At 44.2% G+C, this 20,392-nt stretch overlaps 1 protein-coding gene across 1 annotated transcript in view; it reads left to right on the forward strand.

Annotated features, from left to right (window-relative positions):
• The first annotated feature begins 1,657 nt into the window (after positions 1-1,657).
• The window catches only part of LOC126535433 (uncharacterized), a 28,514-nt gene continuing 9,779 nt past the window's right edge, over positions 1,658-20,392 (forward strand). Inside the window, exons 1-4 of the mRNA XM_050182311.3 lie at positions 1,658-1,864; positions 6,159-6,304; positions 7,031-7,128; positions 16,349-16,505. Coding sequence (XP_050038268.2) covers positions 1,855-1,864; positions 6,159-6,304; positions 7,031-7,128; positions 16,349-16,505 — 411 coding nt within the window. The 5' untranslated portion in view covers positions 1,658-1,854. The remainder of the gene's footprint in view (positions 1,865-6,158; positions 6,305-7,030; positions 7,129-16,348; positions 16,506-20,392) is intronic.

Consider the following 20,392-nt stretch of genomic DNA (forward strand, 5'->3'; position numbering starts at 1 on the left):
CGCAAGACCCTAGGTTTGAAAAAGACAACAGGAGAAGAAACACTCACGCTGGCTCACTTCGCTGCAGACCGACGATGTCTATTCATAAAAACAGAGAATGTTGCGGGGCACACAGCCGAAACAACGAATTTCGCGAGGCACACGAAACTCACGAAACAGGCACACGAAACAGACTTCGGAGCTGACAACACGCACCCATGCACTTTTCAATTCTGCCACCGTTACGCAGACGGCGTGCGTCTATTTGTCGTACAAAAATCTCTCACGTGACCTGATCCTAGGTGCCTAGGGACAGCATCATTTAGGGATGGATTGATGGAAGGTAGGAGCGTCCCCTTTGAAACGGGGCGATGGCAGTTGCCACCATGCTCAGATTTTTATTTTGCCTTTAATTTTTATTTTTATCTGTGTTGTGTGTTATTGAATTTCTCGATTTTCTTTAAATACGTCTTCCTATCCTTTTAACCTTATGTCACCTCTCTGCTTTTGAGCCACCAATCCTCCAATCGCCTTTTGCTAATTTCCACCGCACCTTCATTTACATGACTATCATTATCTCTGAACCCTAGGGCCTCAGGAAGGGTGACTGTGGCCGCATCGACATCGGGGTTGATACCATCACATTTTAGTATGAGGTGTTCCATTGTTTCTACATATTTACCACACACAGTACATGTGTCTTCTTCTTCGGTAAATTTCTTTTTATAGCTCCGCGTTCTAAGACATCCTGATCTAGCTTCAAAGAGTAGGGCACTGCCTCTTGAGTTATCATAAAACGCTTCCTTCCTGATCTGCTCTTTCCAGTATCGATATAGTTCTACACTATGCTTCTTTCCCATTGAATTTATCCAATTTTTACCTTCCGCATTTTTAACCTGTCGTTTAATGCTCTGTCCTTTTTCGTCCTCGTGTCTGGCATACTTACTGGTTAGCTTTCTAGTTCTTTTCCGCCATTGTGAGTCAACGCTCTTTCTGTATAGGTATTTAAACACCTTAGCTGCCCACCTGTTATCATCCAATTTCCTCAGACGTTTTTCGTATAGGATTTTACTCTGAGCTTCCCGTGCTTCGAATCACGTCCAGCCCATATCTCCCTGTACTGCTTCGTTTGTGGTTTTCCCGTGGGCACCTAGTGCTAACCTTCCCACAGCTCTCTGATTTACCTCTAGTCTCGACTGAACCTCTGCCCTTAAACACAGGACCGCATTCCCGAAAGTAAGCCCCGGCACCATTACTCCCTTCCAAATGCCTCTCAGTACCTCATACCTGTAGTAACCCCACAATGCCTTATGTTTCATTATCCCGGCATCTCTTCACCCTTTTGCTATTAGAGACTGTCCTGACGAGACGGACCCGCGGTCTCTCGTCAAGCCATTGGTCGAGCGCGCGCCAGCCTAGTAATCGTCACTTCCTCCGCAACAGAAAGTGGGTCGGCTGCGAGCGCCATCTCTCCGCGACTACCCTGAACTACGGGAACCTCCACTCCAATGGGAAGACTAGCGACGCAGCAGGCATCTAGTAAAGGAGGCATTGACAGAACGATCACGCCGAGGACGAACTCGCCACGGCGTCGCTCGGCGCCAGGATCGCGCCTTCTCAAAAATCCCTAAATGATGCTGTCCCTAGGCACCTAGGATCAGGTCACGTGAGGGATTTTTGTACGACAAATAGACGCACGCCGTCTGCGTAACGGTGGCAGAATTGAAAAGTGCATGGGTGCGTGTTGTCAGCTCCGAAGTCTGTTTCGTGTGCCTGTTTCGTGAGTTTCGTGTGCCTCGCGAAATTCGTTGTTTTGGCTGTGTGCCCCGCAACATTCTCTGTTTTTATGAATAGACATCGTCGGCCTGCAGCGAAATGAGCCAGCGTGAGTGTTTCTTCTCCTGTTGTCTTTTTCAAACCTAGGGTCTTGCGCCCGGCGAAAAGCATGCTCGCACTCATATGTGCTTTTCGTTATTTAACCAATTTTCGTTCATTACACTTATGCTCCGAAGGCTGTTTGCCCACCGCCTACAGTGATATTGTGGTTCCTGTTGTTACAACCTAAGATTACACTGAAGCAGGGTTTGGATACGGGCTAGTTGGTATTCCAACTAGCCCGTTGGAAGTCGGCGCTTGTCATCGTTGTTCTTTTGGTCCCTGTCTATGTACGCGCTGTAAGTGATGTTTGAAACTAAGATTACAAGCTTAAGTGTCCCGAACGCAACCCTGTCGTTCAAGCAAAGCGCGCATGCATTGCGCTTGTTTGAGCAGTCAAATTTTAAATTGGCCTGTGTGTTGAATTTTTTTTTCGATTTGCCACCGAAATTTTGACATTCTGTAGTTTCCGCCCCCTGCGTCATTCCTTACGGTTTAGCGTGGCTCATGTAACTTCATAGCCCGAATGTTATTTCATACGCCGCGCCTATTTTGCCGGCAAAAAATTATTGAGCCCTTCTTTGCCGGCAACCATCATTGTGGGCAAGGCGAAAGTTACCGGCAGTTTCTTCCCGTTGTAGCTGTGCGTCACCACGTGAGTTGTACGCCGGCGCATTTCCGCGGGGGCGCGAAGGGGGCTTCTGCCTCCAAAAGGCAGAGGCTGTTTTCATGTGGCTGCGGTAATCAGTTCACCGTGGCTAGTCACCGCGCATATGGTGTAAGTCTGTCGCCTGTCTAGCAGCGTCAACATACTCTACGGTTGGGTGGTCTTGAAAGGTGCGTGCCAGTTTTTTCTGCCTTTTAACCGTGTTCTGGAACGATTCAGTTTCCGAGGAATTCAGTTTGGCGGTGGCGTCACATTTGGGCGGTCCGCCGACGTAATGAAAATGAGAGGAAGGACAGAGGCCAATCGGCGCGCAGTTTTTTTTTTTTTTTTCTTCTGGAAGTGAACGTCACAAACCAAGCGAAATTATAGCAAATTAGGAATGCTTCTTGGTTACAGTTCCTACAAATAATTTGTTGACTATGTTGATGAGGTTTGCCTTTCATTATGAAACGTGCTGTAGCACAGGGCATCTGTTTGGCTGCTTTTTATTCCTACCATGTTTTTCTCTCACAGCCCCTTCGCATTGTGCATTGGCAATTGAGCACTAAAAGTGCCCATCGCGAAATTTTTTCTGAACTAACCACTCTCTTTTTGTGCCTGGGTGGCAGGCATGGTGCTTGCTGGCATTAAAATTTGGAAAGAAAAGTAGGCTTTGTTATCAGTGCGCTTACTTGTCTGCTTTTCTGCAGGTGAGACAATGGACCGACCAAAAATAACGCGCAAGGGCTAATCCAGCGTTCATCAGAATGCACACAAATATGGCACATTAGCAAATTCCCTGTAACTATATTCTCAATCAGAAGAGCAACAAAAGGGGCGAGTTCATAAAACTCTAATCAAATGCACTAAGTTGGACAGATGATAGCCAAGTGAACATGGCAAGCGTTTGTTAAAATAAATGCACTGAATTGAGTCATATGACCATTAACCCTTTAATGACAACAGGTGTAAACACCTGAAAAAAATGCATATTTTCTATCGAAATGTGCAAAAAAACATCAAGAATAAGCATAATCAAGGAAAGGAAAAATTTTGCAGCGCCTTTTCCAGCAATAAGATCCACGATGGTTGCTTAGTGGCTGTGGTGTTGGCCTGCTAAACACAAGGTCGCAGGGTCGAATCCCAGCCACGGCGGCTCCATTTCGATGGGGGCAAAATGCGACATAGTGCTACTGGGGGACGATACAAGTTTACAGATGCTTGTGAATATGTGTGACAACACAGCAACAAGTCTAGGCCTCGGGTGTAACAGAGAAGTCGGGAATTATGTGGTGTCAATTCAACAGCAAGTCATGCCCATAGTGTCAAGCAATATAAATACATCGGCGTATACATAGACGAAGGAAAGACTTACTGAAGCACCTACCAAGAAAATCTGAAGTAAAGGGCAAGCAGAATGCTGCAATAAAACACGGAGCACTGTGTGGCCACAATAAGTATGGTGTGGTGTGTGGATTCTGTAAAGGAGTAATGGAGCCAGTGCTAACATTCGCACATGCCAATCTGTGTCTAAAATCGGATGTCTTGTTGTGTTTGGAAGTGAACCAAAGACCGGTTGGCTTTGGGAGCCCATGGTAAAACAAGCGAGGCAGTGCAGGATGACACGGGTTGGACCTCCTTTGAAGTCAAAAAAGCACAGAGCAAAATTTGTTTTCAAAAAGGCTCGGGAATATGAATGAAAACAAATGGGTGGCTAAGGTGCACAAGTATCTGTACCTGAAAAGCGTGGACACAGGATGGAGGAAAGGTCGAGAAAGCTAGCAACCAAGTACAGAGTAATTGAAACTGTAAATGACAACCAGGAATGATCAGAAAGTGAGAAACGGGCAGTTAATTGGATGGAAAGAAAAAGGACTGTGGAGGTTTACAAGAATAAGAAAAATTACTCAAAGGGAATACCTGTATGTATAGCACAAAGGGCAGTGTCTTGCTATTTGAGGCTCGAGCTGGTTGTTTAAGGACAAAATTATACTGGAGCAAATATTCGGAACTAGATGAGGCATGTGTTTGCTGCAGCAAAAAACCAGAGACCACTCGGCACATATCAATTAAATGCGAAGAGATTCACCCAATAAGAACCGTGTGTAACGTACACCTTCCAGATGCGCTTGGGTTTAAAGTGGATGGAAGAGTTAGCTGGTCAGCAGTCAAAATAAGCAAGAAATGTTTAGTGTATTGGTGGGAAGAGGTTGTTACAACTGGATCTCTTACAGTTATTGCTAGCAGTACAAGGTAGATTTTGAAAGAAAAAAAACATTAAGGAGATATATACAAAAATGCTAGATAAAAAACATTTGTCACTGCCCCGTTTCAAAGGGGATCCCATTAAATTATCATCAGCACGGAAGGTCTCAAAAGCGCTGTTTCAAACCATCGATAGCGAGCTAACGATGCCCAGTGGGCACGGTAGGCAGAGTTAATTGGCACCTCAGTGGCTGGCAAATGCACCTGGTAGACAGTGGGTATGACATGTCCCAGCACATGGCCTCCGAGGTTTTCAATGCGCTGCGACCACCGCCCGATTTCAAGGTCTATGCCTAAGAGCTTCCCTGGTTCAACATTCTGGATCTTGCGCCATCCTTGGCGAGTGGTAATGCCACTGTCTTTTATCTTCTTGTTTCAGTATTGCACATGTCTTTTTTTACAAGCCTATCATGAAGCATCCACTGGTAAATAACATGTAATACTTTGCACAGACACTTTCTTTTGCGGTCCAGTTTCATTGCAGTTGGCTTTAAGTGTGTATTTGCTTGAGTCCACTGTATATGACAGCTCCACTTTCCATTAATGATCGTCGCCTGCTTGCTGGGACAGCAAAGCAGCCTGCATTGTTACGCTTCGGTGCTGTTTCCTTAAAGCAGCCTTCTTTGCTGTTTGTGCTTGAACCGGAGTTGGTTGCATCATGTGAAAGTAGCTGTCTAAACTTATAAATTGGGTGTGTGAATATCAATTGAAATAAGCATATTTAGCTTCGACTATCAAATCGAATAATGATATGCACATGCATTTATTAGCAAGTTGGGTTAATTTGTTATTTCAAAACATTGCAATTGCATTTTCAATGTTAGAAAGCTAGGCTAGTAAGTCTTATACTAAGACATTGCCATTTCGCTCGTGCTAACTTGGAAATTTAGTAATTCCTACTAGTTGTCCTCACCAGTCTATGCCTTATAATACCGCATCAAATGCCCGTAAACTTGGATGCACTTGGCCCTGTGCCAGTTTTCGCTCATCGCTCTTGCTGTCAAACAATAAGCTCCGAATTTGGGGTGACGCTGCGAAAAAACAAAGTGCAATTTCACTGCCTGTAGACCCGTGCCCCTTGCTACTGAAACACTGTCTTTCCCATAAGGTTTAGACTTTGTCTCTGGAGACGAAGAAACCAATTTCGCTAGCAGCACGAGACCATTGCAAAATTCAGTACAACATCACCCCAATATTGTTAAATTAGATAAAAACGAATGCCAAGAACCATGCTTGCTCCTGCACAGCCAGCAATATATTCGATTTGACTCGAACATTCAACCATTTTTCAGTATCTATCGAATTGAATACGAATAAGAAAAATACAATATTCAAACTTTTCGAGTATTCGCACGCCCTTGCTTGTAACGCAAGTGTAATCGGGGGTGTGCAGGTGCAGCCACCAGTGGGGCACTGGCAACATCCGCAGCAGGCAAGCGTAAGCCCTGGGATCTTCAGGGCCGTCTGCATGATCTTGAGGAGTGCATGAAAAGTGTGACTGGCGAGAAGGAGCAGCTCAGCCAGCAGAGCACCAGCCGGGTGAGAACAGTCTACCTCCCTGCTTACCTCGCCCTTTTGTTCACTTGCTCAGTTTCATGCTCAAGTCCACAAGCCTACCAAATAGGCTTTGAGAATGTGGCCACTGGATCGCGTGTGTCATTTACTTTGTCGGTGCTTCTCTCTTTCTGTCCCCTTACTCTACTCCTTTACTTATTCCCCACGTGCCGGGTAAACAAATGTAATTACTGGGAGAGGTTTGTTAATTTATTTGTGTTAGCATGGTTGCACAGTGAGCATGACCCTGTTGCTGAAGAGAAAGGACGAGGCAGTAATTTGCTGACAGCAGGCATATTGCGCATCAGGTGCAGAGTCTCGCTTAGTGTCTATGTGCCTCTCGCATGTCTAATCAGGCAAAATTATCGATCAAGCACTCGGTTATACTTAGTGTAGGTGGTAGTCCAGGAGAACTAGACATTATGAAGTCTGCCACAGTCGTGGTGGGTTCTTCCCTAGTTCTTCCGGACTGTCACCCACACTAAGTATAACTGAGTGCCTGATTGATAATTTTGCCTGATTAGGCATGTGCGAGGCACATACACTAATTATGACTTTGCACCTGATTAATGATTTCACCTTATTGGAAATTAGGCTTCTCTGAGGCACATAAGACATGAAATGTTTCAGAGAAGAGGCTTCAAGAGCCAGTGCCAACACTTGGGTATAACATGTGACCGCAAGTAAAATTTTTCCGTGTTCTTGTTGCAGCTGCAAGAGCTCGAGAAAATCAATGCTGAGCTTCAGGCCGAGCGGAACAAGAATGCGCAGCTGACCACAATAGTCTGCGAACTCGAGTCTGCTCTCAGGTGGGTCATACTTTCTGCCTGAGTGTGTCCTGATGTTAAAAACTACAGCAAACCTTCGCTATGGGATGCATGCAAGCATTCACTATTTGCACACGGTGTAGACACCATTCTCGACAACAGGTCTTTGGCTGAGTGCATTTTATTTGACTTTTTTAAAGCCTTCAGCAGAGTGTATCATACACTGCTTGTTTATAAATTACGACTATTAAAGCTTGATCCCTGCAATATAACCTGGACCGAACGTTTTCTTGTTAACCATCCTTTTTTAGCTTAACAGCATAAATTCTACAGATTGCACCGTTCATTGCGGTGTACAGCAGGGCTGAGTCCTCTTTTCTTCATTTATATTAAGCGTTTACAGTCTTGTGTTTCCTCATCTGTTTTTTGCCGATGATGGCACAATTTTCCTAGAAGTAACAGGACCTAACGACGACACTCTTCAGTCTGACATTAACACTTCCCTTGACTTGTGTAGTACATGGCTTATGGAACTAGTAACGCACAATTAGACAGCGTATCTTCATACAAGTACCTCGCAGTTCACATTTGTAGCAACCTAACATGAGCTACTCATACCTCCTGTTGTCTGTGACGTTAATTGTGTGCTTGGATGCTTTCTTCGTAACTTCGCAATCTCACCTTTGTCTCCAAAACTAATCTTATATAAAACACTCATTCGCCCTAAGTTGGAATATGCTGCATTAATTTGGGATCCATATTTGCATTATTTTGCGTTATTTCCAGTGAATGTACCGAATAAGTCTGTGTTTTGCACTCTTAAATTACAAGCGAATTGTGAGCGTCAGGTTAATGAAAGGTAACCTTAAACTATCTACGCTTGCTTCTCGTCGTCCAATGCTCCAGTTAAGCCCTTTTCGCAAACTTTATCATCCCTACTTGCATGAATTAGTAACATTTCCTCCCCATTACATTTTGCGCAAACTGGACCGTGCTCATAAGGTGGGCATTCCAGTGTGTAAAACAGTTGTAACTAGAGTCCTACATACCATGCACATGAAATGATTGGAATTGCCTTCCGAAATTGTTACTAACAATTTGAGATCATGAAAAATGCGCCTTTATTAACCAATGCATTGTAAAATGTGCTTTCTGTAATATCTGTTGACCCCAAGGGCATGAGGGTGTAGCTCTCATGCTGTCTTTACCGCTAATTACATGCTCGGATACTTTTGTCGGAACTTCACAAAATCGCCTTCATCTCTTAAGCTAATGTCATATAAAACAGTGCACATTCAAATAATTCAATTTGCAAATTGAATGTCTAGTGTAATCAATTTCTTGAATATTCGTTTTTTCCAAATACAGTCCTTGCCTGTTAGAGCAGATCGGTATACAACATACTCCTAGATATAATAGCCTATTCTTATCACTTAGTTTGTCTGCCCTTATTGTCGATGCACCGAATTCCGCTTTTAACGGACCTGACTATAACTTTCTATTGCCTGCGAAGGACAAATTTTGGGGCAAATTTTGTCTAGATGGGGTAAACACGACATGCTTTGTGGCCTGCATGCGGTAGTGCTCCGCACACGACTATATCCAGCCGCTTGCAGAAGCTGCGAGACTGCACTTTTCCTTAGAGAACGAATACATCAGCAGGGTGTCTACCAACCGCGAATTCTCAAGGATTTTGAGTAGTCTGGAAATACTCGGGGAATTTGTGCTTCTATCGGAGAAAATTAGCTGTAGTTTTATTGAAAGGGAACGAAAGTCGCTGTAATGCTGGCTCGAGTAATAGTGAGGAATCGTAACGAATGGTCTTTAAGCTGTGTCGTCGGCTGGAGGAGTTGCCTGTGTATAGTCAACGACAGACTTTCCGGATGCCCGATAATTCAGACGGCTTCACGGCACCACCACGTACCCCATTGGGCCAGTGTATCAGAACGTCTGAAATTTCGGATGCAACAATCCTTCACTGTCAGATCTTCTGGAGATTTTGCCATCAGCACAGGTCCGAAACGGCATTAATCAAAGCCACCACCACAGCCATTTTTGATTGCCTTGCCGGCTCTAACCGGCGCTCTTGCACGCAAATCCGCTGGCAGCTGTACGCGCCACCATGACGACGCTAGGCCTAGCTGCTTCGACGTTCGCTATTAATAAGCTTCTTGCTGTTCAGTGCTACGGTTTTCATTGAAACAATTCGTCGCTGTCAGCAACGGCACCGCCACCACCTTTGTGGTCCTCGCAATTGGCTTCGAAGCTCGGAAAACACCGCGCCTTACATAATGCCTGTTCCCGAAAGTCAGCTTCACCTCAATACAGAATTGTTACGCTGTAAAGCATAAGCGAAAGTACTTCTGGTGAAGCGTAACAAGCCAAGCGGTGGGAAATGCCTATTGTCACGGGACACAGTATGTATTCCTTACTTATACACGCTTGTACGCGCCATCTCCTGTCGCAGTATGAGCACCGATATGCCTAAGTGTACTGGCAGGCCTTCAGAACTTTTTTGGATATGCCTGTGGCGATTTGAGCCCTCAAGGGCAGTAAAAGACATGCATTCATGTTTTAGAACTGCCCACTTTTCGGACATTTTTGCAGCCCCTAGGGACTGTGAAAATCGGACGTTGACTACAACTGTCTAAGAGGATGCTTCAAATGGTCCATGGGGCGAATGCGCGGCGGTAGGAGGACGAGAACACAAAGGAGCTACACATTGAGGAATGAATGGGAAAGGAAGCGTGCCATCGTTCCTTTCAAGGAGCTTGAGCTCAAAAAACAGTGGTGGCTGACGCCCAGATGCAGGTGACCATCATCCAAACCAAATAAACACTTAAAACCAGTACATTGAGGCGTTGTGCGCGGGCTGAGAGTATGTCAAGACAGTTGAGGTTGACTTTCCAGCTGCTAAGAGAATCTCGCTTGTTACAAAGTTCGGGCCTCATACCAATGAGCTTGCTATAAGTTGATAGAAATAGCTCATATTCGAAAATATTTGCTTCAGTATGCATCTCTTTTTATTCATATTTGAGAATGTTCGGCTCGATTTGCAATGGGTTTTGCCATTTCTTTCAAAGATATTTTATTTGCTGTGCACTTTACTAACCGCTCCCTTCTGTTCTCTTTTGGAATAAAATAAACACGACTTCTTAATATTCAAACTGGATTAAGTTGTTCTTTTTTTATTTTTTTAGCATGCTTACTAAAGTGACAGCATCGGGCGACATGGTGGCTTGACATAAAACAGTTCTGTTTCACTCGGGGAATTTCGCAAAGGCACTCGGGGAAAACCTGCAAAACTCGGGGAATTTGGAAATCTCAACTTGGTAGACACCCTGTTCTCTGTATATTACGCAGTCATCTGGAAAGGGTTTAATTTTATAATCAATGATACTTGTAATGTCATTGATAAAAACTAAAAATAACAGCAGACCTATTGCTGGTCCCTGTGGGATCCCTGATGTAACAAGCACTGAAGCAGATGGGATGTTTTTGACGACGAGAAATTGTGATCGGTGAGAAGTTTTTATCAATGCAGTAATGGGTCCATTCCCAATCACAGCTGTAATTTTGGCAGTTAGTTTAGTATGGCACACACAATCGAACGCTTTACTGAAATCTAGAAAAAGTCAGTTTGATTATGATTATTAATACTTAAAGCAAGATTGTGTACCACCTCTGTTAGCTGACTGGCTGTCGATAAACCTCTTCTAAAACCGTGTTGAACGTCTACTAGAAAATTGTTCTTTGAAATTTGTGGTTAAGTGTTTGAGAATGTGTTCCAAAATTTTACGTCATGTGCTGGTAAGTGAAATTGGTCTGTAGTTAGATGGAAGGTTAGTATCGACTGACTTATGAATCTGTAGAATTTTAGCAATATTCCAATCTTCAGGTAGGTCTGACATTTAAAGTGACTTGTGGTAAATAAGGCCAAGATAGTTACTGTTGCATTCAGCATATCTTTTCAAGAACTCGTTGGGAATTTATTGAGACCGTTTGCTTTCTTCACGTCTAACTCAAGTAACTGTTTAAATATTCCGGAGTTGTTTATTGTTAATGTGTCAATAGTGGGGAATGATGACTGTGGCAAATATGGAATTGTGTTATCTATAGTAAAGACTGAGTGAAAGTGTAGGTTAAATTTATGAGCAAATGCCAATTTTTCCTTGCGTGGTCAATGTGGTGTTGCTGCGGGGCATGCACGAAAGAAGTTCCAAAAGCGTTTAGGGTTGTTATTGATAAGGTTACGCAATGTTTCATTGAAATATGTATGCGTCGCGAGCTTATTCTTTAACTTCAACTCGTCGGTAGCGCAGAATAGTTGCGATTCTTTTTGTCGTGTACTTTCTTTTTCATGTTACGCTGCAAGTGTCTTATTCTGCACTTGACGCGAATTGCATGTTATCCAAGGATTGTTTTTTGTTCTTTTTTTCTGGATGTAATGACGCATGCAGTGTGAGGCTATACACTTGAAATGAAGCCAGAGATCATTGACGGGAACAGAACTATCGTTAGCCATTTCGTAACATTCTTGGTATTTGTGCGCTAAATGGGTTAGTGTAGCAGAATCATCTGCTTTTTGAAAATGAGGGACAATAGCTTCAGTACTTTTGGCTGTTGCAGTGCATCCGAGGGCCAGCTGGCACTTTGGTATGTTGTGGTCCGAGATACAGTTTATGATCTCCGAGTGGAGTAGATCTAGGGGGGAGTTGTCATTAATCAATATTAAATCTAGGATGTTATTGCTTGTTCTTTGTGTTTGCGTAAGAGAGGTTACAACTTGATGAAGCCCAAAATTTAGCATCAAATCAATGAGCTAATTTGATGAGAGTGAAGTGTGATGCATGGTATTCCAGTCAGTATCAGGTAAGTTGAAGTCTCCCATAAGAATAACTTGGTTGCTAGCATGCTTCTGCATAAACTCCTGTACAGCAATGACACTTTCGGGACCAGGAAGAGGACTTCCGTAAAAGCAACCAGTAAGTATTGCAAAATCATCACACATAATCCTGCAGAACACAGCCTCAACATCTGGAACATCGGACATCAATGCAAAGGGTAAGGGCTTCTTAATAAGCAGAACTACACCACCGCCTCGAGTTGGTCGATATTTATGGATAACTCAGTAATTTGGGGTGCTTTATCGAGGCTGTATATTTCTGGTGAAAGCCATGCTTCAGTAATAGCAACAATGTCAGGGCTGTGCTTGAGTAACAGGTTTTCTAATGCTTCAGTTTTATTGACAATATTTCTCGCGTTCACATTTAACAATGTTATTTCTGTGAATGTTTGTGGCTTCGAGTTATTGGTCAACTTCCTTCGGAATTTTTTTTTTTTCTGCAGCTCGTGTTTCTTTCGTCATCCCAGACAAATATGCTGTCATTTATGTAGTCCATCAAAAATATATACTTTTTCTTCTCTCTTACGGTTTGATCTAGTACTTTCCCAGAGTTTTTTTTCTCTTTTCCCGCACTTTACCACTGAAGTCTTCACCTATGGAGTAGTTAGTGTGCTTGTGTTCGTAGCCTTTCTTCAGTATCGTTGATTTGTTATTGAGGCAGGTAGCTTTAAGATGACCAGTCTGTTTTTATCTTTATTCGTCCCATGGCAACTGGCTCCAAGCCAAGGGTATCCTTGATGATCGTTTGATTGACTCTGTTTCAATACAGAGCTGTTTTTGCCCTCAACCTCTGACAGTCCGTAAACAAGATTTGATCTTCCGCTGTGGTTTTCCAGATAATCAACCATGCTTTCGAATCTTTTAAAGGCTCTTTCCAACTGCAATATGTTGTTTTCACATGAGACTACTTTTTCTTGAAGTTTGGAGAGGGCGTCTATCTTCTTCAATTTCGATTAGCCGATGTTCTTCGATATCTTTTATATTCGTTGCGATATCCTTTAGTTTAGCAATCTGGTTTAACTTGGGGCCTGGATTGTCTTCTATATCCCCAGCTACTAAAAGAAGTTTCCATAACAACAAAACATTGGCGACTGCAACAAGCTGCGGGCACGGTAGCATGAACAAGAAGGGGTTACTAGATCTAAAACATTTACAGTGTCTCCTCCTCACTTGCATGAAGGACAGCAGGTTAGACCTCTGCATTCTTGTGGTACAGCCGTGCCCAATACTCCTGGCAGTGAAGGAAGACCATATATAGCTGGTAGTATAGGTGGCGCTCGATGCCGGTCGTGTCCAGCAGGGTGCGTCAGTCGCCGAACCACATGCCCAATTGTTCCAGCACTGATAGAAGGAATCATCTGGTGCGTGGAAGCCGGTGTTGATATGCGTTATGCTGATCATTTCCGGCAGCAGCCCGGTGCGCACATCTCCACCGATAAGGAGTATACTGACGGCGAGCTGCATGAAGGACAGCGGTTTAGAAGTCTGCATTCTTGTGGTACTGCCATGCCCAATCAAGGAGGAGACTCTTTATATAGCTGAAAATTGGGCCAAAGAATCTTTTCACCTTTGTTTGCTCCAGGTTGATGTGGAACATTTCTTTTTCCTAACATGCGAATTGTTTTTCCTCATTTGCTCAAAGCAGCATTTCTGATGGTCTCAGTTTCTGAGTGGTGATATCCCTGGTTCTATTTGTCACAATAAATTTTTTTTTTGTCAAAGGTAGACAATTCGGACTTTTCTGCCTGCTGGAGAAGCAGCAGTTCTTGCGTAGTCTAGTGAATGTCTTCCTATACGAGAGCATGCTTGATACTACTAAAGTGTATAGCACCGAATTGAAGAAGAAATTCTGATACTAGTCCCAAACATGTTTATTAAAAATTTTAAAAAGAATGTTATATAAGAATGTCAATGTTGCTTCACACAGAGAGAACTTGAAAAAATTCTAGACTTAAGATTTTAATGCAAGGGACCTGTGCAATATTCCAGCAAAGATCAGCTTTCTATGTAAAGAATTTCTTGATGTATAAAAATGCATTAAACTGCCGAGGTCAGCTCCCAGCTGTCTTCTCACGCGAAAGTCTACTCCCTGCATGGCCGCCAGTAGATGATCCCAACCGAAGGGTGCTACAACCTGCAGATAAGGACGGCAACCCTTAGACCATGCGGGATATCTTACGTAAGCACAGAGCAACTTTCAAATGATTCATTGAAGAAAGCGAAACTCCGTTATGAAATCTGACACACCGAAGGTGTCGCCTGAGTCAATGCTGCTTCAAAAAATTATTCTCTCGCATAGGTGCATTAGAATTCATTGAAATGCGACCTTTCCGTGGATGAAGGGTGCACGATGCGATCTTGGAAACTACAAGTGCTCATTGCTCTGACCATGCCCATTCTCCGGGTGTGCTTTAAAGATTCAAATCTGATAGGAAAAGAAATTGGAAAAATGAAACTTAGTAGTACCTAACACTATAGATGGTGCTTGCTGTCCAAGAGTGGTCGAAAAGGGGCAAAACAAAAAATTTGCAACCTTAGATAGCGGGTGGTGTGGGTATGAAAGTGCCAGAGGGCAGTAGGACTGTAATTTGAACAAATATTGCAATAATCTTCAGAAAGGAAGATTTTTGTCTTGGGTATTAATACAGTAAAAGCTCGTTAATTCGAAATTTCGGATAATTCGAAGTAGCCGCCGTGGTCCGTCCAACAATGCGTTGTAAGCAATGTGTAACGGATCCCCCTAATTCACACTGAAATCTGCACTGCTGCTGATAATTCGAACTCTGCGTTATCAGGAATGGGGAGAGTGCTAGTGCGTGGGAGCACGTTGGCGGCGATTGTCACCACAAGGCTTTGCTCTTTCCATCTGTGGCCATCTGTTGCGGGGTGGTTCTCTCCCTCTCTCAAGATCTTCCAGGCTGCGTGATTTTATTTATTCACTTTACTTATTTATTTATTTATTTATTGTGATAGCAATTATATGGACACTACAGGCGTATTTCTGCTGTCGGCGGGGGTGTCGGCGTCACCTTGAGGTTCCGTACGAAGTCCTAGGGCGATAACACCGTCACCGTGTGCCCTACGCTGTATGTGCAAGTGAAGGCGTGCGAGGGTAGCAGAGTAAAGGGGCAAGTTTGCTGGAAGTTCATTTTGTAATAAGGAGGTTACCAGAGCTGACGATCGCGGCTCAATCTCGCCCGCGCGATAGGGATAAATGCGAAGAAGCACGCCATCTTCTCTCGTGAGCGAGGCACCCAACGTTCTAGGGGCCCGTTCTCTTTGGCAGCAACTGCGTATGCGGCGGCTTCATGCGGTTGCGCGGCCATATCTTGGGAGCGATCTACGTTGGGGACAGTCTAGTTGCGTCGGTGGCTCGTAGCTTTCTGCGTGGGGTGTTTTCTGCGCTCGATTTGCATTGAAGCGATAGACAGCACGAATGTCGCTTTGCTCGCCACTGTTGCCACGTTTCCTAAGGCCAGCGTTTTGACGAGTGTCCGTATTCATTAGGTGGGATGTGTTCATGTTTGATGTCCGCACTGACACCATGCTTAGTATTTTAGTTAGCAAGCGAATGTTTGCAAGTTGATGCGGCCGATAAAAGTACTCTTTTTACTTCATATGGCTGTCTAATTTGCCATCGAAATCGATGCTTCGCCTTTTGGGCGAAACTGCCTCTTTCTTTCTTTTTTTTCATGTCACATCTTGGAGGTTGTGCTCTTTAACTACGAGGTTTCCTGCCGAGAAGCGGCACCACAAACGAAAAGGTGTAGGGGGTGCCAGTTATGGTGTACTGGGCTACACCCACTCGCTATGCGGTTCAAGGGTGCACTGCACCGCAGCGCCACCTTGCCTTGCACCATGTTCAATCGAGCATGGAGGAGTTGAGCAGAAAATGCATGACTATGGAGGAGGGTAACTTCTAATTGTTCGTAGCTCTCTTAATACAAGACGCTTCACACAAATTGTGGTGCGAATGATTAACTTTAGCTGTACCCTATGAGTCTACAAAATTTCTCTGAGTCGTTTCAGGGGCCCTTTAAGTGGAGTATCCCCCGCGAAGCCGACCTCGTGAAAGTCGGAATCGCTGCAAGCAGCGACGAAGGGAAACATTAGAATGTGCGGATTGGTTTGACTGCTTTTTCTGGTCTCCGTTCATTCAGACCACTGTTGCAAACAATGTTGACGTGCTGTTGTCGGGGGTCCCACATGGAGAAACTAATATGTGGCTGCTGTTGCGTCATCTCATTGCACACTCCTGCAATGTTTGCTTCTTGTTATTACTCTCCAAAGAAAGCGAAAAGTACTTTTGTTGATCAAAACAAATTTAGTACTTCTATGTTTATTGGCTCTGCGCAGCTCGTGGGAGGCCGGAAAGCAGTCGGCTTGTGCGGAGAGGGACTCCCTGTCCCTGCAGCTGCGCTCGGCCACACAGCAGGTGGCCACTCTGGAGCGATGTCTGGCCGATGCCACAGGAGCGCTTGCTGGTCTTCAATGTGAGCGTGCTGTCCTCATGGTACGAGAGATTCGACTCTTAAAGCAGTACTTATTGCCCGCTGCAGTTGCTCAGTGGCTATGCTGCTGAGCATGAGGTCGCAGGATCGAATCCCGGCCATGGCGGCCGCATTTCGATGGGGGTGAAATGCGAAAAAACCCGTGTACTTAGATTTAGTTGCACGTTAAAGAACCCCAGCTGGTCGAAATTTCCGGAGTCCTCCACTACGGCGTGCCTCATAATCAAAAAGTGGTTTTGGCACGTAAAACCCCATAATTTAATTTAATTTTAATGTAGTACTTACGCCTCTGTTAGTTCAACCCTCATTGGGGTTTCGTGTCGGTCAGCATGACGGCAACTTTTGTTTAGGCCGTTGTGTGTGGCATTGCACATGCGGTTCATGTCCAAAACGTTTTTGAGCACCCGAAATTTCGGTTATTTTAGTGCTGGGGTAGGCGGTGGTGCTGCGTGGAAGGCCGAATAATGGCGCAAGTCTGAAAAATTTGGTATGACAAATTTATCGACGACTGTATTTTGCATTCTTGTTACATTCTTGTGTGGTTAAGCTTCTAAAACTTAGAAAGTGCATCAAAGTCTCTTTATTAGGTCATCCAGTTTGGTGACATTGCAACTTGCTGTAACTTTTGAATATAGATGAAAGCCAGTGTGTGCAGACAAGGTGTTGCAGAGCGTGACACTGCTAAACTTCTTGCAGGCAAAAAACAAAGTTGCTGCCCTTCATTTTCTTAAAACAGAAGATTAACATTTGGCGAGATTTTTGTTTGGAGAATCAACAACTTTGGGTGTTTCCAATTCACTCCAAGCATAACTGAACTGTTGATTTTAATCAGTCTGCGTATTGCAACATGATCACACGAGACATCTGCTTAGAGCAGGAGTGGGACTCCTGAGCCAATTACGCCATTTTGATACAAATGCAAATTGCGCCAAATGCCGGAAATTGACCAAAATTGCACCACTCTGTGTCAAAACAGCTTCGGCATGTGTGCTCTGGCCATGGCCACCGCTAACAGTGAGCAGATCCGTTCTTCAAAAGAGTGCAGTCGGTCACAATCCGCATATACACGACGGCGCTTCCTGCACAGTTTCTCATAATTTTTGCGCTTATAACGCGACTTCTCGGTGCACGTGCGGCCACTCCCGGCTGTCGTCGCTGATGTTGGAACGGCTAGCAGAGGTATTCTGTAAGAGTCCACCTAGTGGACATGTCCATTTTGTCTGCTGTTGAAGTTCTTATTGGCTGGGCTGCGCGTCCGCAGCAGCAAGGCGCCACAGCCAATCGATACTTCAGCAGCAGACGAAACGGACATGTCCCCTAGGTGGACTCTTACAGAGTACCTCCCCAGGGTGGCTGTTTATAGGGTGTACTAGAATATGGTTCAGCGGGCTAAGTGGTGTGGTGCTCCCTAGCTGAGGCGCAAAACAATGGAGAGTGGGCTGATGGCACTGTGAGTGAACTAGATATTAGGGAGGCGCACACTGGCAGTGGGTTCTGCGGGTGGGCGTCTGTGTCCCCAGGGCCGGTATAATGTAAAACTATTCCAGTCCGTTTTAATGCCCATATGGGTGCAGCCTGAGCCATTTTGACCTATCGTGAAGGGCTAATGGCAGATTTGGAATAAAATTAGAATAATTTGACGTTATACCAAAAAGTTGGAATTGCCCTGGTTTATTATGTAAAAATGGAAGGATAGTAGTAAGGATAGTAGTTTTATCAGTCGTTGTATCAGCCTGTAATCCTTTGCCTAATAACTAAATTGACAAGCACTGTCACGCGTCGACAAGAAAACGTGAATGCATCTCACTCGATCACTACGCACACTTGCTGTCAAAACACTGAAATGAGAGAGCACGGTAGCAGCAGCAAACGAATTTACTTTCGCGCTGGCTCTCGCTTCAATGTGAATTAAGCAGCAAAAACGGCAAACACGAAGCTATCAACACTCGGTGCTTGCATCCTGTCTCCATCAGATTGCTATCAAGATAGGGCGCATGCGGCCATGTAGCCGCATCATATGCAGTAGTTCCCGGAGTAGCAGCTGCCTGTGCGTGACGAGACTGCGCACTTCCTCCCTGCTTTCCTCCCTTGTGTGCGCGAGCGATTGAGCCACCATCGGCGGCTAACCTTGGCATGCTTTCAGTCGCATATACGCCATAGGGCGCACGGCAATATTGCCCTTGAACTTTATATGAAACATCACGGCAATGCTGCCGCCGGCTTAAGTGCGCCTGGAGTGTCCATATAATTGCTATCGCAATAATAAACCACAGTAGTTCATAACTCTAGCCTCTCGTTGCGATCTGTTGGTGAAGCACATTTACAAGCACGTCACCCCAGGCTGTTGATACATTAAGAAATTTATTTATAAACAACTTCTTCGACTAGACTTTGAACTTTCAATCACTATTGCAGATTGCATGTTTTTATGATTGCTGTCACTAATTAAAAATCTACAGGCACTATTACCAAAATTTTCATGCAGTAAACAGTTTCAATATCGGAGTAATTCTGCTTAAAAATTCAGCTTAAGACGGTTACACTACAGTGCTTGTGTTGTTTTATTCTGTTTCTTCGTGGTTTTAAAGTGCACTGCCATATTCCATTATTTCACCAAAATTCAGACTGGCCTGCTCCAAATTGCTTCAAAATGAAATTTTATGTGCTCCAATTTGCTCCAAAATGAAATTTTGTCTGATCCAGAGTGCTCCAGAATGCAATTTTGCTCCAGAATGACTTTGGGCAGTCTCACCTATGTTAGTGGCATCCAGTTTTAATAGCAAAGCAAACTGAAACGTTCTAAAAGTAAAGTGATATTCAAGACTGACAGTGCAACTTCTGGTGCCTGCAGTTGCTTCCAGCATGAGCACTGCTCAAAATCAAGGCCTTTGAGATTGCTTTCCAGTATCCTGGGAGCCATTGCTGGGTGCACAATGTAGTCAACACCTATCGTACACATGAAGGAAGGAAATACTAGGGTGAGCATCACGTAACAACCTTGTACTCCCACTCACGTGTTCTCTAGATGGTTTGTGCTACTCTGAACAAGTGGCACAGCAAACAGATGAACTTGGCAATCACATAGAAGTTGTAACTTTTCAATTCATTTTGTTAGTCATGGTCATGCCACTGTAATCATTTCGTCATCCCAATGCTCTCGTGCTGTTGTCAAGCAATCGTTGTCATTCTGGCATTGTTGGCCTTTGTCGGGATACTGTTGTCTTACTGCCATCATTTCAGCAACTTCATTCCAAGGTAATCATTCCGTGGTCATCATTCCTGGTCATCATACTGTGGTCGTCATTGCATAATCTTCATGCGATTGCCATCATTGTGTTGTCGTTTTATCATCTTCATACTGTCACTTTGTCTTCATGCCATCTTCTTTTTGCTGGCAGTCTTTGTGCCATGGTCGTTTTGCCGTCTTCATAGTCTTGATCACGGCATCATGGGATCATGATCATTCCATCACTGTTAATCCATTGTTTAAGACTGCATCCAGCTGATTTGGTGTTTGTTTTGGCATAGCTTGCGTGATGTGTTGTGTATGAACAGAAAAATTGCAGTACATTCATCTGGTAACTTTTGTTGTGGATAAATATAAAGATTGTAGGAGATTACATGTTGCGCAGAATTACTTGTGCATATTGTTACATTGTAGTGACATTGAAAAACACAATAGCTAAACTGAATTGTGAAACTAACTTTTTATTGGGTAAACTTTTGCCCACGAAAGCAAGTGACACTCGAAGCATGATAGTGGTGAGCACAGTCGCCGATCCATGAAATATGAGCAGCGGGTCAAATGCGTAGGATACATGACTTGTCAAACGTTCCAGCATAATTGCTGCTGCCCACACTCCTTCCAAAAAGTACTACACAATTCTTG

Source organism: Dermacentor andersoni, chromosome 7 (genome assembly GCF_023375885.2).
Source record: "Dermacentor andersoni chromosome 7, qqDerAnde1_hic_scaffold, whole genome shotgun sequence".
NCBI classification, from domain to species: Eukaryota; Metazoa; Arthropoda; class Arachnida; order Ixodida; family Ixodidae; genus Dermacentor; species Dermacentor andersoni.